Below are 18,854 nucleotides of genomic sequence, written 5' to 3'. Positions count from 1 at the left end.
GAAAGACTTCAAAATCTTGCCAAGATTTTTAGTTACATCCCATATTTTCTGGTCTTTGGAATAAAAATTCTCTTAAGAGAATTTTATTGTTCGTGAATGTTGTTCATAATATAACCTTAAATTTCCAAAAGCAAAAGGACTAAAAATGTTCGTTTTGATATATAAGTACAAAGGAAGGTTATCTAGGCAGGAAGAGGCCCCTAAGATGAATAAAACACTGCCCCCCAAAACTGTCCTCCAGCTTTTTAAAAACAATTAAAATGATCATATTATTGAGTTTGCAAATAAATATACTGCTCAAAAAAATAAAGGGAACACAAGATAAGACATCCTATTATTAAATACAGTACATTGTGTTGTTTAAGCGCTCCCTTTATTTTTTTGAGCAGTATAGTTTTCAGGATATAAAAACTATCCTGCAAGGGAAATTGATGGCAGTGAATGGCCTCTACTTAAGGTTTCTTATCTCACAAAGGGCAGAGTGTAGAAAGGACATTTATTTTGTGTTTCACTCCTACTGAAAACAACAGAAGAAAAATAAATCATGCCAAGTATCACTTTTGTCTCATGTTTTAGACATATAGAGAAATGTCAGTGCCCAGATTCCATGCTGTGCTCCAAAATATTCCCACAACACCCCCTTCCTAGATCCATTAATGGAGCAATTTGAAAGCAGAAATCAGAGGCTTTTAGCTATGGAGTGTGGCCCCTCATTTACCCTCCCAAAAGGGAACCGAGGTCTTAAGGACTTCCAACTATCACAGATATGCTTCCAAAAAACAAAAATTTAAAGTATTCATCAGGAATAAATCAAGAGTAGGAATATAAAAATGAGCAATGTCCAACAAGCAGATTAAGTAGAATCTTAAGTATCACAGGGAGAATCAAAAAATGTGGCCAGGGTGGTTTTTTTCAACCCTATCTAGCATCCAGAGAAGTAAACTCAACTCTGGCTCTTTTAGCATGAAGGATCAGATGGTGGAATTTCAGACATTGGGATCATGTTTGTGTACTTTTCATCTTCTTCCCCATCAAAGCATGACCTTCCCACCTCTCCATCCGCCCATTTGCAAGACTCACAGTTCTCTGAATGGAAGTCAGGCACAAATTGCTCGTCACTGTCTGGAACCTGTGCTGCAAATTGTAATGGAGGAAGATAAGTAACATTTGGCATCCTGCAAAAGGTTTGCTTAAAACACACATATGCACGCACAAATAAAAGAAAGAATAATGGAGGAAAAATGCTGCCTTTGTATGAGATGGGAATAAATCACTGCCAAGAAACAGAAGGGAGTTTCTCTCTTGGGACTGCAACCTTGTCTGCGTAATCTCTCCCCCAGTAGAGTTGCCATTAGCAAATGAGCAGACTTAGCTTTTTATTTCATGAGTATTTTCCTCTTTTCATGGTGCAATACTGGCCTCTTAACACTTAAGATCACTTAACACTTAAAATAGGCACATCACCACAGCTCAAGAGAGATTCCCTAATTCCCTAGTCCTCATAAATCACACCAAATGATCTGGATCACAATGAAATCCTAACAAAGGAAGCTCAGAGAAGGATGGCAGATTAAGCAATACCAAAGAGATCAAAGGTTTTATTTTTCTTATTCATCCAAAGGACCATATATCCAGCTAAGCTGTGAAGTGCCTTAATTGTAGTTTATTGGCAAAGACCACAAAAGCAGCATTCAGCATAACTATATAAACCATAGTTTACAACACCCAGTGATAGGTTATAAACCATGCCAATCAGAATCATACTGACCATTTTATAATTTAGCATGATCTGTAAAATCAGCCCATTTATATACCTAGAATATTTATCATCATTATAACTTCTTTCTGGATACTTTTTCAGATCTGCAGCAAAACTATTATCTGCATGGAATGTGTTGGAACTACATTTACTTAATGTTGATTGCACAGACATTTGTTAGAAAGGCAACTCATCAAGAAAAAGTACAAAGTAATTGCATGTATTTACATTTTAAAGAAAATTCTACTGAACATACCTATTTATTTCCAAATAAATATGCCAGAATGGCAATAACTGCAAATATAAGTAGCTCAGAGAAATTATTGGTTTCCTAATGTTCTCATCACTTTTGTTATCTTGCCTAGTAATAAAATGTTTGCAAGAAAAAAAACTGGCCAAGAAAACACACCAAGAACCCAATAAATATCTTAAGAGTTGCATTGTTTATTAAATCAGTTATAGCGTACACAGATATAGAAATCAATTATCTTGAAGCAAAAAATTGCATTTTATTCCTATACTAACATTTTCCCTCTGCTTGAAAGAAAAATGCAATTCCATTTTCTTATCAGGGAATTTGTGATTTATAACTTCTTGTTTGGTCTTTTTGGACTAAGATCAACAGCAGCTGTTGACTTGTACTAACCATACCAACCATTTCCTCAAATTTAGGTCAGCATAACTCTAGAGTTAACCCTACTGCATTTTTGGGATAAATTTGATAAGTTAGCAAGGCCTCACATATTTGTGGCATTCTTCCATTAGACATCAGCCCCTTTACTGCAGGCATAGAAAAAATTCTCAAGGACTATGTCTTATTTTTTTTTCTTAATAGATTTTTTAAGCCTACGGTTTATTTAAAATATGTTACGTATGGTTGCATGCAAAAATTTATACACACTGGGTCAATTTGCACGTACCAATAAATCTATAAGCAAACAAAACCTGACACAGTCTCCATGTAAAGGTAAGTGTTGAATCTTTCTGCAAATTTGGGTGCATGCTTATTTTTTATGTGCAGTTGTTTTGCATATTCAGAATAAATGAAGAATGAATACAGATGGGTGCGAAAGTTTGGACATCCTTCCAATCACTACATATTATATGTCTCTTGGCAAAAAATAATACTTCAAACATTTTCTTTAATCAGCTACAACTTTTTATTTTTGCTTCTGATCATTTTTTCCATTCTTCATTGCAGAACTCTTCCAGGTCAGAAATCTTAAGTCTCCTGCATGTCTGGGATCTCCACCCAGATCTTCAATAATATTCAAGTTTGGGGACTTTTGAAGATCATTCTAAAACCATTATTTTTCTTTCCCATAGTTATTTCATAGTTGATGGAGGTATATTTTAGATCACTGTGTTCCTGGAAGACACTGTTCAAACTTGTGATTTTTGTTTTTTGGTCAGTTTCTTCATTCCTTCTGCATCCTTAAGCTTCTATGATATGTTTACATTTAATTGAATCCACTCCCATCTCCATAAGATTCCTGAGCCACTGATTGCCACTCAATTCCAAAGCACATCCCACATTTAATAATTGGTAAAGTATTTTTTATTTTAAATGGTTCGCCCGTTTCACTTTCTGTCATTTCATTTTTTTTATTGAAAAGTTTTAAAATACATTTTGAATACCAAAAAAACCCCTCTCCCCCCTCTCCCCGACCCCCCCTACCCTACCCTCCCCCTCCCCGACTTCCCAGAGCTGAATATAGGGTATAAAAATACAAATAAACATAATCTAAAATATGCTAACAACAATAAAACATTAAATTCTATCGCACTTTAACTCTCCATCGTCCGAATAATAATAAAATAACTGCAAACTAATTATACATCATATAGATCCACTACTTATTCAAATGCTAAATGAAACTTTTTAGTCCCATATTTGTTCTGGATATAATCAATCCATCTCCTCCATTCCACAATGTATCTCTGTTGCGATTGGTCTTTCAAATACGCTGAAATCTTCGCCATTTCCGCCAAGTTAGAAACTTTTAAAGTCCATTCTTCTATAGTCGGCAGTTCTTCCTTCTTCCAATATTGCGCTACTAAAAGTCTCGCTGCCGACTCATGGAGATTTTTATTTTTGTATATTTTAGCATACTAGTATTATTAGCTACAGAAAAAATAATTGCTTTTTAAAAGAATTTTGTGTGTATATATATTCCAGCATTTATATTTTGGAAATCATATTGGGAATGTGCAGGACAACCTACAAAGATCCGTTTATTATTATTTTTTGTAAAATAGGTGATATAATAAGGCACACAAAAGAGCTAAATTGTTTGGTCTCGTAATAACAAAATGTCATGAAAAGGATAATCTGAAATCTTTTTACAAGCAAATGGACAGGTGCATATGTGTGCCTTCTGGAGAAAGCTCTTAACGTTAGGAAAGGTGGAAGGAAACAGGAGGACAACCAACAGCAAGATGGATGACTCAGCTACAGGTGATGATGGATATATTATTGGAAGACCCAAAAAATCAAGTGAGGGGCAGATTATCATGGAGAAAATCTATTTTTATAGTAGTTCTGCTGGTTACTGGAATATTAAAATCAGTTAACTGACTCAATGTTAATTAAATATTGAAATTTATTACTTCACTATTTGCAGTGCTGTTTTTGTAAGAAAAAAGGTGCCAGAACTCACACCTTATTAATCTTTTATTTTAAAAATTATATATTCAGTTCTTAACATAAATTTAATTTATTGTATTTAAGGCAAATGTTCATAGTAAATTTTACACTAAAAAAAGATTTTCAATTCACCAATGATTTTTTAAAATAAAGAAATTATTTACCTTTCGCATGTAGTCAACCACACACATCCACACGTCAGTTGTGTAACAAAACAACGGTTGCCACCCGCAGTAAGCACAGCGCACACAACCACATGACCAATCACAAGCCGAGCAGTGCCACAAGCCGAGCAGCACCATCACAACCAGCACGGACAAAGTACGGATGCATCGGACTTGACACACAAGCAGTCTGCATGCACCGTTTTAATGATTTTGCCACCAACCTGCTACACTCGATAGGGCAATTCAAGTCCATGTGGACCAAACATCAAATTTTCAAAAGTTACTTTTAAAAATTGGAAAATCCATCGAAAAAAGGTTCTATGACCAAAAAAAGCACTATTTGTATAGTTTCACCACTCCCCAAAGCTCCTGACCACCACCACACATGTCCCCATGACAGTATAAAACATTTGGGAATAACTCAGATCTGCAACTCACTTTCCAGAGTTTACCCCACTGCATCAATCTTTCCTTGTCTGTTATTTATCCATACTAGAGAAAACATTCTGATGAATAAAAAAATTCCCATCAAGGGATTTTTGCTCTTTGGAAGTGCCAAAAGGCTTAACAGAGCAAAAACAAGTTTAAAACAATGCTTTAGCACTTGGATTCTTTCTTCAAGGCCGGTGCAGAATGAATAAGAAAGTCATTTTGAGGAAAATCTGGGCACCCATCTACTCCAACAACTTGATTGCCACTATTAATCAATCTATTGTTTAAAGTGAAGACTGAAATTAAAGATTATAGGATCAAATTAAAGCAGTGTTTCTCAGCTTTGGCAGTTTGAAGATGTGTGGACTTCAACTTCCAGAATTCCCCAGCCAGGGCAATATGGACCAAACCTATTACCATATGTATAATCCCATTCAGTGATTTTTATGATGAGAATGATTCCCAATTCTCAATATTATTTCAGGTTTAAAAAGTGACTTAAGTCTTTTGATGTGACAGAATATATACAATATATTTGCCTATGTATGATTAATTAGCAACATAGTGGGTAATATACCCTCCAGAACATTTTTTAATTCCAGGAAGAAATTTTCTGCAAGAAAACAATTAAGTTCAGAGAGCACCAAAGACTCCACAGAATTAAGTGAGCAGGGCATGTCACAAAATGATTCCCACTGTGAGCGTGGGTGGGCACATGGGGTCTTAATGGGACCCATGTGGGACCCAGAAGCATATTTGGAAATCACAATGAAGCTAAAACCTGATGCTTCATAATATGACAGCTTCTCATTAAAAAACCCTATGGAAAAAATAGTAAGCTAAATCAACAGCCACATGCAGTACTAATACTAGGGGATAAGACATCTATCCAAAGCACTGCAGTTCACAACAGATTGTATGTATATAAACAGCTATCCAAAGCACTGCAGCTCACAACAAATTGTGTGTGTGTGTGTGTGTGTGTGTGTGTGTGTGTGTGTGTGTGTGTGTGTAAATTACCATACTACACCCATAATCCCAACCAATCTATTGTAATTTAACCCATAATGGATGTTGGGTAAAGTTATATGTAACATTACTTTGAAACAATATGTTTTATTTAAAAAAGAATCACCACTTGCTAAGTTTTGCTTGCCCTTTAAATCCTCAATAGTCTCTGTCTGGCTGTCTCCCTCCTTCAGTCATTACACTCTCAGACTGTCTACTCTTTATTTCCTGCCGGCATAATATAAATAGAACCCTCAAATTTTCCAAGACGTTGGCACTTGCTAATGTCTTCCACATGGCACTAAGCTAAAAGTGATACACTTGCCCATTCCAACCTGGCTCTGAATTTTGTGGAGGAAAAATGGTTTCCTAGAAACTAAAGCAGCAGAAGGTATGAAAGCCATAGCAGATGTGCCACAGGAGATCTGAATTGTGTCCATTAAGTAAGCCTTCCCAAAATAGCCATTTTGTTCCATTTTTATCTTGTCCTTGTTCCATTAACATCAGGGAATATTTCCCTTTAGATTTTATTCAACATCATTTCATCACCTTTTTTCTCCCCTCATGTCCTGCCCTCCCAGGACTGGGGGACAGTTAAACTGAACTCTACAATTTCCATCTCATTCATAGTAGCTAGCAGGTAGGTAGCTATTAAGCTGAGGTAACAATACAGAAGGCCTAGCACTCCTCATTCTAACATCTCAGGAATCTCTCCTACCTCTGTTTGTTGACATTAGTGCTTATCTTGATTTTTAGAGTCAAGATATGGCTACCCTACTTTTAATTAAATGGGTGGGGGGAGTGCTGGACTGAGACGGGGGAAACTGAGGGTCAAATCATGCCATCCTTCAGTTCATTAGTTGATCTTGGGTAAGATTTAAGAGACAGATGTTCTCAGCTACAACTTCCTTGGAAGTACCGTATTTTCTGGCTGGCGTATAAGATGACTTTTTAACCCATGAAAATCTTCTCAAAAGTCAGGGGTCGTCTTATACACCCAGTTGTCTTATACGCCGGAAAATACGGGTACATAAATCAATCAAGTGCCCCGTTCTTGCAAAGCAACTTCAAGCCTCCTTAGTCCAGTCCCCCCTCCAACGTGACCCTCCCTTCCCACCCCCAAGAGCCTCTAAGCCCCTTCCCCTCCCCCTTGCAAACGCCAGACCCCGGGAGCGGCAGGAAGCCCCTCACCCTCACCCAAGCTGCATCTGAGCATAAGCAGAGCGTGCCCTGCTACCCACTATCTCTCCCGGCAGCCCTCACCAGCCAGCCTCGGCATCGCTGCCCCAAGCCCGGCTCTCCAGCACGTCTTCCGGGCCCGCCTGGCCGACCCTCTCCCGGGCGGGGCTTGGCTCCAGACACAGCAGCTGCTCCATCTGCAAATGCGCTCTCAAAGCCGGCCATGCAGGCTGCCGAAAGGCAGGGACTCAGAGTTCCCGCGGTGGTTGCGGCTTCTAGCGTGCTATTTGCAGAGTCTGGCCTGGAAGAGCATGTCGTGTGAACGCAGCTCTTGCGTGTATTCCAAAGGGTGGGTGGAAGGAAAAGCCCCTTTGGGCTTCAAAAGGGTGGCTTTGCACCATCTGCATCAGACGGGACTGAATCGGGCTTGTGTTGCAGCCGGATTTAGCCGGAGGATAAAACATACAAAGAACAGTTGCTGGAATTGGGTATGTCTAGTCAAGGGGTAGGCAACCTTGGTTCTTTTATGGATCATGGACTTCAACTCCCAGAATTCCTGAGCCAACCAGGAATTCTGAGAGTTGAAGTCCACATAGCCGTGTTCCAATATCTCAGGGGCTACCCCAAAGAAGAGGGAGTCAAGCTATTCTCCAAAGCACCACAAGGCTGGACAAGAAGCAACGGATGGAAACTAACCAAAGAGAGAAGCAACCTGGAACTAAGGAGAAACTTCCTGACAGTGAGGACAATTAAACAGTGGATCAACCTTCCTCCACAAGTGGTGAATGCTCCAGCACTGGAAGTTTTTAAGAAGAGACTGGACAGTCATTTATCTGAAATGGTATAGGGTTTCCGGCATATAAGACGACTTTTTAACCCATGAAAATCTTCTCAAAAGTCAGGGGTCGTCTTATACGCCCAGTCGTCTTATACGCCGGAAAATACGGTAGTGCCCAATAGTGATGGGTGCTGGGAGTATTCTAGTAGCTAGCAACATTTGGAATGCCACAGTTACTTGCTACTGAAAATAACTATCCCTCAAGCCTCACAGAACAAAGAGAGGACTGAAATAAGTAAATTAACTCAGGAAGTTTATTTCCCATTTAACATCATTTATGCAAACCTAGCTCCTGTGACTCCACTATTGTTTAAAACTAATGCCTCAGTCAAAGAAAACTATGATGGCTTGCAGAAGGTGAGTTAGATAAAAGTGTTCTAAATAAATGGAGAGGGAAAAATAGAAGTACTGCTCAAGTATGAGTGAGGAAGCACAATTTAGAAGTTAAACAAATGGGAGGGGAGGGACTAAAAAGGAGAAAATAACAGAACAGTGAAATCACAGCCTTTTGTTACAGCCTTTAATGAAACAAAGGAGGTGGTAATAGACGTTCTAATTATGTTTTAATAGGTGCTGGAAATTATTCAGGTTATACAAAAGACTGCCCGCTAAACTGGCTAAGATGAAGCAGAAAATGGTAATCTCTGTTTTGAAATTGCACCATCCAATTGTTGCTCAGATGTGGGCCCCCTCAGCAAAAGATTCTTTAGAAACACCTTGAAACAAAATATCATTATTCTTAATAAAAGAAATGAGAAAAATATAGTTTACTAAATCCAAAGTTTTCCTTAGAAGCAATCTTTTTCTCTGCAGAATCTGCTTTTGGAAGAAGTCCTAAGAAGGAAAAAAATAGTGGACAAGATCTACACTAGATACCAAAATCAAGAGTAGAGACAAAGATATTTGTAATAGCATATTTATGTGATTGCTTACCAATCCTATCCAAACTTCTAATTCAGGTCTTTCCATGGTACTGTTTTTCATCATAGCAGTTTCAAATGTCAGCCTTTTCCCCAGACAGAATGGCTGGGGGCTGAGCTATAGCAGTTTGTTTTGGGTTTGGCATGGTGTACTCATTGTAGATTAATGTACAGGTAGTCCTGGGCTTACTACAGGTCAACATTATGACGGACCTTCCCAGAGTCAACAGTCACCCAATGATCACATGATTACATTTTAGGCACTTTTGATAACTGGTCTGCATTTGTAGATATTTGTAGCATTCCACGTCCACATGACTGCAGTTTATCATATTTTTTGCAAGAAACCAATGTTTTTTTCTGGTTTCTGGCAAAAGATGTCCAGTGGGTATGAGTTTGCTCAATGACCATTGTGCTTACTTAAAAACCACCCTGTTCACTTTATGATCAATGCCCTCCCCAAAAAATATCATAAAATGATCAGTGCATTTTTATTAATTCCATTCTCAATTATGGTTTTATGTCCAGGACTCCTGGGCCACTAACCCTAAACGTTCTGACTTGTGGCAGTAAGTGAATGTAACCAAAGCTCTTTATTTTGTGGAAGAAATATCTCTAGCTGAGATTTTAAAATATTTTTATGCCTTGTTGCAACCAGGTTTGGAGAAAACATTCCAAATAAGCCAAGCAAAAACTCATCAGATCTTCCTTGAAATTTTTTTTCTATTAGCAGGTATTTCATAGATTTACACATAGGCCATAAAATGATTTGCTTGATTTGGGTTTAGTGTATTGTATAAAACCAGTTTCACTTGTAAACCATGATGTATGCCTTATATGTTATTTGAAAACAGCCAAATAGTGTATTCAATTAACATGGATAAATAAATCATAACTTGGTACCCATTGATTGATAATCAGTCAGGACTTCTACTCCAGAATTCCCCAGCCACTTCTACAAAAACCCTGAGAAAGCAGCGAAATCACTAACAATGATTTTATAAATTGAATCCTTTCCCAGTTAAGTTTCATCATCCACCTCATTACATTTCTAGTTTCTTTCCAGCTTACAGTACATTAATTGCATTTGAATCTTACTTGCAATTAACAAAGCTGACTTAAAACAATGGCTGCAAAGCTGTAATATAGGTTATTTTGCTTGGTTTTAAGATTCTGTGAGCGCATCCATTATTATTTATTAATTAAACCATGCTTAAACAACCCATACTTTTAGTGTAATGTATGATTTCAACCAATGCTTCAATACATTACTGCTGCACATATTCTCATAATACTGTCATAATTTCTATGGAATATGATCCATTAAGTTTAATTTTCTATATCAAAGAACAACACTGGAATAAAATGTGGTCAGCCTTTTGAATGACATATTGTATTTATTATGTATTCTACTGAATGATTTATTCCTAAATCATTTACTAACCTCAAAGAGACTCTGGATTGGAGCCAATTAAAACTGCAATGCTGAAATACATTTATTAGAGAGCAAAATATAATTTTAAGCACTGAAGAAGTGCAGAACAAGTTTTAAAAATAATCTCAATATTAAGCCCTTTCTGATCCAGGGACAAAATTACCATTGTATTATGGCGAATCCCAGACAGTCTGTCCTCTTTTGCATTATATTCTAGCAGAAAGGGGAAATATTTTTATTTATATAGCACTATTCGTGCACATATCACTTGACCTGCTTTAGGGAAATCTGTACCTCCCAAAACATTAAATTCCCATCACCCAAGATCATTAATCAGTTGGCTGGGGCTGATGGGAGTCATACTCTAAAAAAGCAACATATAAGGAAATCTACAGTAGAGGATTAAGAAAAGAAGCCATCGGCTTCGCATAAAAGCTGGATTTTCTAAGAAAAGGAAGTAATGTTTAACTCTTTCCTTCTTGCCAATAGTTCTTTCATTCACAGCTGTTGTTACTCCCATTGGTCTCCAAGATGATTTTTGCAAGATAAATGGGTAAGATACACCAGCAGAATGAAAACACAGCTGGGGGGGGGGGGAAAGGGAGAAAAACTACATAGATTAAATATCGCCTTCTTTCTTCAAATATTTTCCAATACAGTTATCCTCTTTCTGCTAATGCCATCATGCAAGGAATAAAAAGCTGTCAAGACCTTTTCATAGGAAGTGTAATGCATAGTTTGTTAAACAAATGCAATTTTTTTCCCCAAGATAAAAGGATCACAGCTGCATAAACTATTGGTAAAATATTTGTGTTTGGGGCACAGGGATTAGACCAATCAGCCCCGTGAGATGATATCAGCCAGTTTGGTCTAGTGATTAAAGCACCAGGCTAGAAACAGGGAGACTGAATTCCAGTCCCATCTTAGCCATGAGATCCAGTCACTCTCTCTCAGCCCAACCCACCTCACAGGGTTGTCGTTGTGGGTAAATAGGAGGAAAGAGGATTATTAGACATGCTTGCCTTCTTGAGTTGTTTATAAAAATAATACAGGTAGGATATAAATAAATGCTTTATCTGTTCAATGAAGGCTCAAATTATTCATGGAATAATTTATGGAAAATATCAGTGGCTCCAGCTCTTTTTACCTTTGATCAAAAATTGGAAGCAAGCAATGGGGGATCTTTCTGTCCATCATATCCTCCCTGTAAATTTTCAGAGAATTTGACCATTGCTAGAGGAGCCTTGGATTAGATAATTCTTAATTCCAACCAATTGCAATTTTACATTATGTAAAATTACATAATTTTACACTTATTTTATATAAAATAAAGCCTCAAGCTCATGCAGAGATAATTTCAGAGTCTTTAACACACCCATTTAAATTCAAGTAAAGAATACAACTTCTGCTATGCATGCCTTTTATGAGGCTAAGCAATTATAATCTCAGATAAAACTCCCACACATTCTACCACCCACCCATCCTGGACCACACAATCCACTTCATTAACATGCTTGGCTCAGTTTGGGAAGCCAACAGGACAAGATACATTTAAGAAGTGGCTAGATGGCATCCATTATCCAAGCCACTGCATTCTCCAAAGCAGCTCTCAACATTCTCTTATATTCAACATTCTATTAAATGGCTCTGGAAAGAGAGCAACGTTTGTCCATCTCAACAATGTTAAGACTTGTGGACTTCAACTCTCACAATTACCCAGGCAGCATGCTGGTTGGAGAATTCTGGGAGTTGAAGTCTACACACCTTAAACATCTTTTGATGTTGTCAGAGCAGAACAAAAAGACAGATAAAACCACCTCTTTCCAACTTCACCGAGAAAAAAGCTAGCACTCACAGCATAGCCATTGCTCAGCGTGGGTTTGGCTTGTGACCAGCAGTCCCAATACCATCACACATACCTCTATTCTTTCAGTAGTCCTCCCTGGCACATTATTCCTAAATAGGTTTCGCAGCCTCTTTCCCAATAGACCAAAAATTTAATTTCTGCAAGATTATTCAAATTGTAAGGCAATCTTCTGAGGATCAGCAACTCCCTTGCAGGTCAGTGCTTTGAATGTCAAAGACAGACTCTACCCCCCCCCCTCCGCCCCACCCCCACCATTCTCAGCTTTCTATCTTTCTTTCTTTTTTGGTAATCATATTGTTGCATTCTCATTGTGGTTTTTTTTTCATTGTTTATTTTATTGTCCTATTATCTTGCTTCTGTTTGCACTCTTTTCATTTCTTCTTTTTATTATTTTAAGCCACTTAAGAGTATCCCCACAGTGAGATAGGCAGCAAATTAATTTAACAAAAATAAAATAATAAAATGAACGGGCTAGTGAAAAAGGAAAATTCATCCATGCCTTTGTGTGCTAGTTCATTTCATCAAAGGGATATTTTTTTAATGAAGTAGTCTGTATTTTCATGCTAACTGTAGAAAACCTTTCTTCCTGAGCAATTAACTTAAAAATGCAGACAAACATTCTTTTCACAGATTAATTTTTAAGAAAGATTTATATTAAATGGCCTTGGAAAGAGAGCAATGTTTGTTCATCTCAACAATGATATGACATGTTTTATTTGTTTTTAATTTTTTGTATTCATGGTTTTAACTGCCCTGTAAACTGCCCTGAGTCCTACAGGAATAGGGTGGTATACAAATCCAATAAAATAAATAAATAAATAAATGTAGGCTTCACCTCTCACAATCCCCCAGCCAGTGTGCTGGTTGGAGAATTCTGGAGTTGAAGTCCACACACTTTAAAATGGTTGAGATTGAAAAACACTGGAGTTGAGCAATCTCTTCTCTTCCACTAGATCCATTTAGAATCTTAGACTGAAGCAATTATGCAAACATATAATTGCTTCAATTTACTTGCAATTGTTTTTACTTATCTAGATCTGAACTCAAGGGATACATCCGTATATCCTGTTTCATTTTACTGGCTCTAAGCTTTGCATATGTGTGGCTAGATAACTCATATGACTATCCTATAGCCACTACAGTTGTAAACCATGTAGCCTGTTTGTTCCACACACTGTTTTAGTCTGTGGAAAATTAGCCCTGGTATTATTTATTTTGAAACTGCTGAGCTACTGAAATAAATTGTTCCAAAGGGTTAATATTCTCATGAAGGGATATAAAAGAACTTGTTACCAACTTGCCTCCTTCCAGATGAGTAGGGTAATCCAGTAATCATGCTGTGGTGGAAGTAAATGGGGAGTTTAAATCCCACACAACTGGGGTTTGAGAATTAACATTATTTTGTTGAACTATCTTTTAACATAAAAGATGAATATGGGGGGAGGCGGAGTAGCATTTCTAGGAACCTTAGTTTATATTGTTTAAATGGTTGTTTAATGCTGTCAGAGGGACAACCATATAAACAAATCTAAATATATAGTCTCAAAATACAGAGCAAACTGCTCCCACCCCTAATAATATACACCATGAAGTGTAAGAAAAGTCTTGATTTGAAAAAAAAATTGTTTTCCATTTAAGATATTGTAGCCTGAAAGAAACCACAAATAACAATTCATTTTTTCCTGTCTTTGTTCTAAATGATTTGCTGTCATCAGCAAATCTTCGATTTCAGAATTCAAATCCAGTTCTAAACATCTAAGTGTTCATTTTTTTTCTCCTTTAAGGAAAAGAGGGAGGAAAGGAAGCATTTAGTCTTTGTGGTTATGTATAAGAAAGAAGTCCTCAACTTACTAGCCAGTCGCTTAGGAATCATTTGAAGTTGTGACTGACGTACACCCTGAATTTGAAATTCTGACAATCACCCAACATTCAGAGCTGTTTGTGGTGTCCTGCACTCATGTAACCATGATTTACAACCTTTTTTTGCCAGAAAGTGGCATTTATTCCAGTTTCTGGCAAAAAAAGGTATATTGCAGACAATGGGTTTGTTTAATGACCACCACAAAAAAAATTGTAAAATTGGGCATGGTCATATGGTGATCCGTTTAATAACCAACATGACTTATGACCATAATTCCAGTTGAGGACTACCAGTGCCTGTTTTCAATTCTATATCCTGCCTCTTGCTATCAATAGCATTAGCACGGTCTTAGGATTTTATACTAAGATTGGAAAATAAAGTGCTATAATTATGCATTCTTGCTTAAGTTGGCTCAATTTGGATTTATAGAGATCTTCCAAGTTTTTCATTGAAACTATGTCATTTACTTTCAAAAAATAATGTGTAAAATAAATGCAGTGTCTCAGGATATTCATTTCCCAATCACAATAGCAAATTCTCAATTTTTAGGCACCAGAACTGCAAGAAAGAAATTTTTAGCAACACTCTGACTAGCCATCACTAAACTGTATTGCAGCATCAATTGTGCTGACAAGTATTTACTTAACTTAAAAAAAAATACAGGAATATATACATGAATCATTTCAATGGAATTCCTTCTTCCATATTATATACTTTTTAAAACAATCTGACTGCTGATCAGCTGCTCTCTTTTATTCCATTTTTGCTCTGGTTTCAGAGAGCACCACCAATTTCAGATAAGCAGAGGAACAATACATGTTAAGTAAACACACAGATAGCCTCTGTAACCTTTTCAAAATGCCATGTCCCTAGGTCCACACTTGCAAGAACAAAATACAAAATCCATTTCCAAACTGCAATTAACCATGTTTCTTAATTGGGCACTTAGGGAACAAGCAGATTTGAGGTTTCTCATCCCAGGTTAATGTTGATCAAAATGGAAGCAAGAAAGAACAGAAAGTAGTGAAAACCAGCAAGATTCTAAGACATCCCATTTTAAAACCACCCTTTTTCGAAAGCTTTAAAGCAGGGAGGGGCTCCATGGGTTTGCAAGAGGGAGCTGAACTCCTCCTGTCAACAGTCATCACTCCAGAGGGCTGGAAACTTTGAAGGTCCTTTGCCAAGTTCCTTTCATAAGCAAATACCAACACAATGATGCCATTCATATTCTTGAATTTACTCAGGCTCAGCTACACTGAAAGCAGATGGAAGCAAAAAGAAAGATACTTAAAAGATGATGATGATGATGATGATGATGGGCATGGCAAGGAAAAAGGCAGCAAACAAAGGAAGATCTTAAGACAGCCTTACCTTCAGCCAGCCATGTTTCTTGGAACTGGTTTAGATCAAGGAAGAGATCTGCAAGAAAATGGAGCAGAGCGTGATAACAATGGAGCAGTGAAGAAGGTTGATGTTTGAAAGAAACAGTTCAGGCAGCGTTTCTCAATCTTGGTCGCTTGAAGCTGGTGGACTTCAAGTTCCAGAATTCTCTAGCAAGCAAGCTGGAGTTGAGGTCCATCCATCTTCAAGCTGCCAAAGTTGAGGAATACTGGGTTAAAGGGTTAAAGGAGGGCCAAATACATTACAGAAGTCCAATATAATCTAAGGATGTCATGAAACAAATGAAATAGTTTTGTTCCAAACCTTTAACCAACATAGCCCCATTAGGAACATTCTGAAATTCAGGGCATTTTATTCCAAACTTACAATCCTAAAACATCCAATTATATCCTGAGTAAAAATGTTGTTTAGGTCCTCTCCTAAAAAGTAATAAAAAAGAGAGCTTGCCTCAACTCTTAACAGCTGTTTCTTCACAATTGCATTAAGTCCCACAGGGGGAAAAGGCTGATCAGGTAAAACTGATTTTTCTAAATTGATCCATGCTGTCAGAATAGGCCCACTATAACAGAAAGCAGCTATGCAGCCTGCAAGTATCCAGTGCCTTAGCCACTGCAGAATTATGGAAGATTCATTTGAAAGCTGTTAAGAAGAAACTTTCTCTCATTTAAAAGAAACAAGAAAAAGCATTTCTGTCCCCAGTGAACCCATTTAAAAAAAATCTGTTATCCACATTCAGGCTAAAGAATGTTAACCTTTTAAATATTTTATGTAGTGCCAAGCAGTGAGGAAGGTAGCTGCTTGACACTAGGAGGGTTCTGTAAAAAAGATCTATATCCTCAAGCTGTAGCCTTCCCAAGTCAAAGAGATGATTTCAAAAAAAATCCTTATCCTGTTCATTAGGTAAGCATTGCAGAAATTATGACGTGCTCTCCATCCAGACTGCAGGCAAAGACTATGCAAAGAAAGGAGGTACAGCTTCTGAAACATCATTTTCAATTATTCAGGTGTTCCACAGTTATCCAAAATGAAAGAACCAAAAATGGTCTTTAGTAGACCATGCACTGGGCGTTACATCTTAGGGAATCTGGGTCCATGATAAACTGTTATTCCCTGTTTGCAAAACAGGAAGCATGGTTGCCCTGGGATATCATTACATTCCCAAATCAGGTTGAAGTTTCAAGCTAGAATAAAATCTGGAACAGGATTGTCTCAGATACCCTCCATGTCTGCACCTTTCCCCCTTCCCCACAAACCTTCTGAATCTGGAACATGGGACACCCCTGGGTCCATGGATTTCCTCCGTGAAGCCATCACAGCTCTGCTGTCCATAGTTCCATTCCCTGTTGGTTTCTATAAGTAGACAAACAGCACTAAAGTTAATATAAGACAGACCACTGGGTACCGGGTGCTCAAACTACTGCTCAGAAAAAAACCGAAGCCTTAAGGGCAAAATCTCCGCTCTCACTCACCTGTGCAGAAGTGTAAGGCACTTGCTGGTCCAAATATCCTTTCATCCTCCCATCAGTCATGGAAGCAAGTTTCCCAAAGGCATGGAAGGCACATGAAAAATCCACCAGGTAGCTGTAAAGAAAGAGGAAAAAATGCACCAACAGATTGAAGATTTTTAAATGCTACTTGTGGTAAGTTCTTTATTGCATGCAATTTGCAGCATCGTCTACAAGAAGGGTCTCTTAAATGGATTCCTAAGGCACTGGTCCTTTTCCCTGGCCAAAAGGTGCTTTTTTTCCTCAGCCACCTCCAGAAGGAAAATTCTTTAATCTGATGCTTTCAGATCTGTTGGGATTACAACTCCCAACATTTCCAGTCTTCATGAGCCATGTGCTATCTTGAAGATGAATCCAATGTACTGCAAGGGAATGGCTTAACGAAATGCTTAATGAAGGAGAATGGATGCCATCCTTAACCCAAAATTTACTTTCAAAACTCAGGTCCTCTACAAAACCTTCTCACCCCTCTATGTTCCTGCACCTTCCTTTCCCCTTCTCCTTTTCCTGGGTGCCTGGATATTACTATTATTTTATTTTATTTTGCTCCTTTAGCCCTGTAATTTCCTCTACATTTTCCTCAACCTCTGCTTTGCCCATTCCACTGGACAGGAGTTAAATCATACCAACAACTCCTGGTTTTCTGGTTTTCTCCTCTTGAGAAGTTCAAGAAGCCAGTTGTGAAGTAAGCCCCATTTACTTCAGTGAGACTTCGTTGCAATACAAACAAGATTAGGTTTAAACATCTCCAGCTTCAGATACCCCTCTTGTTTGTTTCAGCTGCCCTTTTCTCCTAAGCTTCAACCTATAGATCTTCTTATTTGCCCATGTTTGCTACATGATTCTCTCTAAAAAAGCAGTCCTGCTTCCCCAGCACCCACTAGGCCCCTGGCTCTTTTAGATATATATTTTTTTCCTCCTCGTCTCCCCACTTCCCCCCCAAAAAAAGTCTATAAAAGTATGTGAAATAAAGGAGTTTCTATGAAAACTTATCTTTTCCTCACCTCACTTCAGAACTGAAACGCGGGGGTCACTTCAGGTCTTTCCTGCTGGCCCCCAGCTCAAGGCAGCTGATTTCAAACAAGAAGAATATACTGCTTCACGAAAAAAAACAGAGCCGTGTGGAGTTGCTCCCGCCTCTAGCCCGCAGTCGTTTCCTCTTTCACAGAAACAGACTCTTTTCTGTTTCTCTTTGTTTCATTGATTTTGTGAATGAAAGAAAGGAGGGGGGATTCCCTAGGCTCGCTGGGACACGCCCAACCAATCAAGTCTTAAGCAGCAAGAATAAGGCGTGGTTTGAATGCTTTGAGCCAATCAGCTTGAGATGTTCCAAGATTCATTCAACGTTGGAACTCTCATTCATAAAAAAAAAAAAACAAGAGCTCCCAAAGTTCATTCATAAAGGCTGGCGAGGGAGGGAGTGTGTCACGGGTTGTAGATTCGAAGGCTTGGCTTCGATCGAATTCGTTTCTAATTGGCCTAACACTGGATATGTTACGTAAGTAAGGGTGTAAGTATAGTTGTTTACCACCCGTTCTTAAGCCCGCCATCGGCACTGGGGGCCCGGAAGGTCTCTACAGAGAAAAATAAAAGTTGCAAATTTTCACGGATATGTTCGATACTGAGTTTGCCTGAAGATATCAATAAGTTGGGTTTTTTTTCCCCTTTTCCCTCCGGATTTAGAACTCCATTTCAGAAAATGGAAGAGGAGGAAAATTAAGTTTTTGTAATAGGTTCAATTTATGCCTTTTTAAAATGTGTATTAAAATAAGAAAATTTAATTTTATGAACGTGGAAAAGGAAGACACCTATTTGCTTAAATGATACAACTGTTG

The 18,854-nt window shown here is 38.0% G+C and overlaps 1 protein-coding gene across 1 annotated transcript in view; it reads right to left on the bottom strand.

Annotated features, from left to right (window-relative positions):
- Positions 1-18,089, bottom strand: part of ETV4 (ETS variant transcription factor 4) — a gene marked incomplete at its 3' end in the record, with an annotated part of 32,292 nt that extends 14,203 nt beyond the window's left edge. Inside the window, exons 1-5 of the mRNA XM_081345390.1 lie at positions 18,024-18,089; positions 16,984-17,095; positions 16,768-16,864; positions 15,485-15,532; positions 1,081-1,134 (exon numbers count right to left, since the gene is read on the bottom strand). Coding sequence (XP_081201516.1) covers positions 1,081-1,134; positions 15,485-15,532; positions 16,768-16,864; positions 16,984-17,043 — 259 coding nt within the window. The 5' untranslated portion in view covers positions 17,044-17,095; positions 18,024-18,089. The remainder of the gene's footprint in view (positions 1-1,080; positions 1,135-15,484; positions 15,533-16,767; positions 16,865-16,983; positions 17,096-18,023) is intronic.
- Positions 18,090-18,854: the final 765 nt, after the last annotated feature.

Source organism: Vipera berus (assembly GCF_964194415.1).
Source record: "Vipera berus genome assembly, chromosome: Z".
NCBI classification, from domain to species: domain Eukaryota; kingdom Metazoa; phylum Chordata; class Lepidosauria; order Squamata; family Viperidae; genus Vipera; species Vipera berus.
This window is presented reverse-complemented; position numbering and strand designations above follow the sequence as displayed.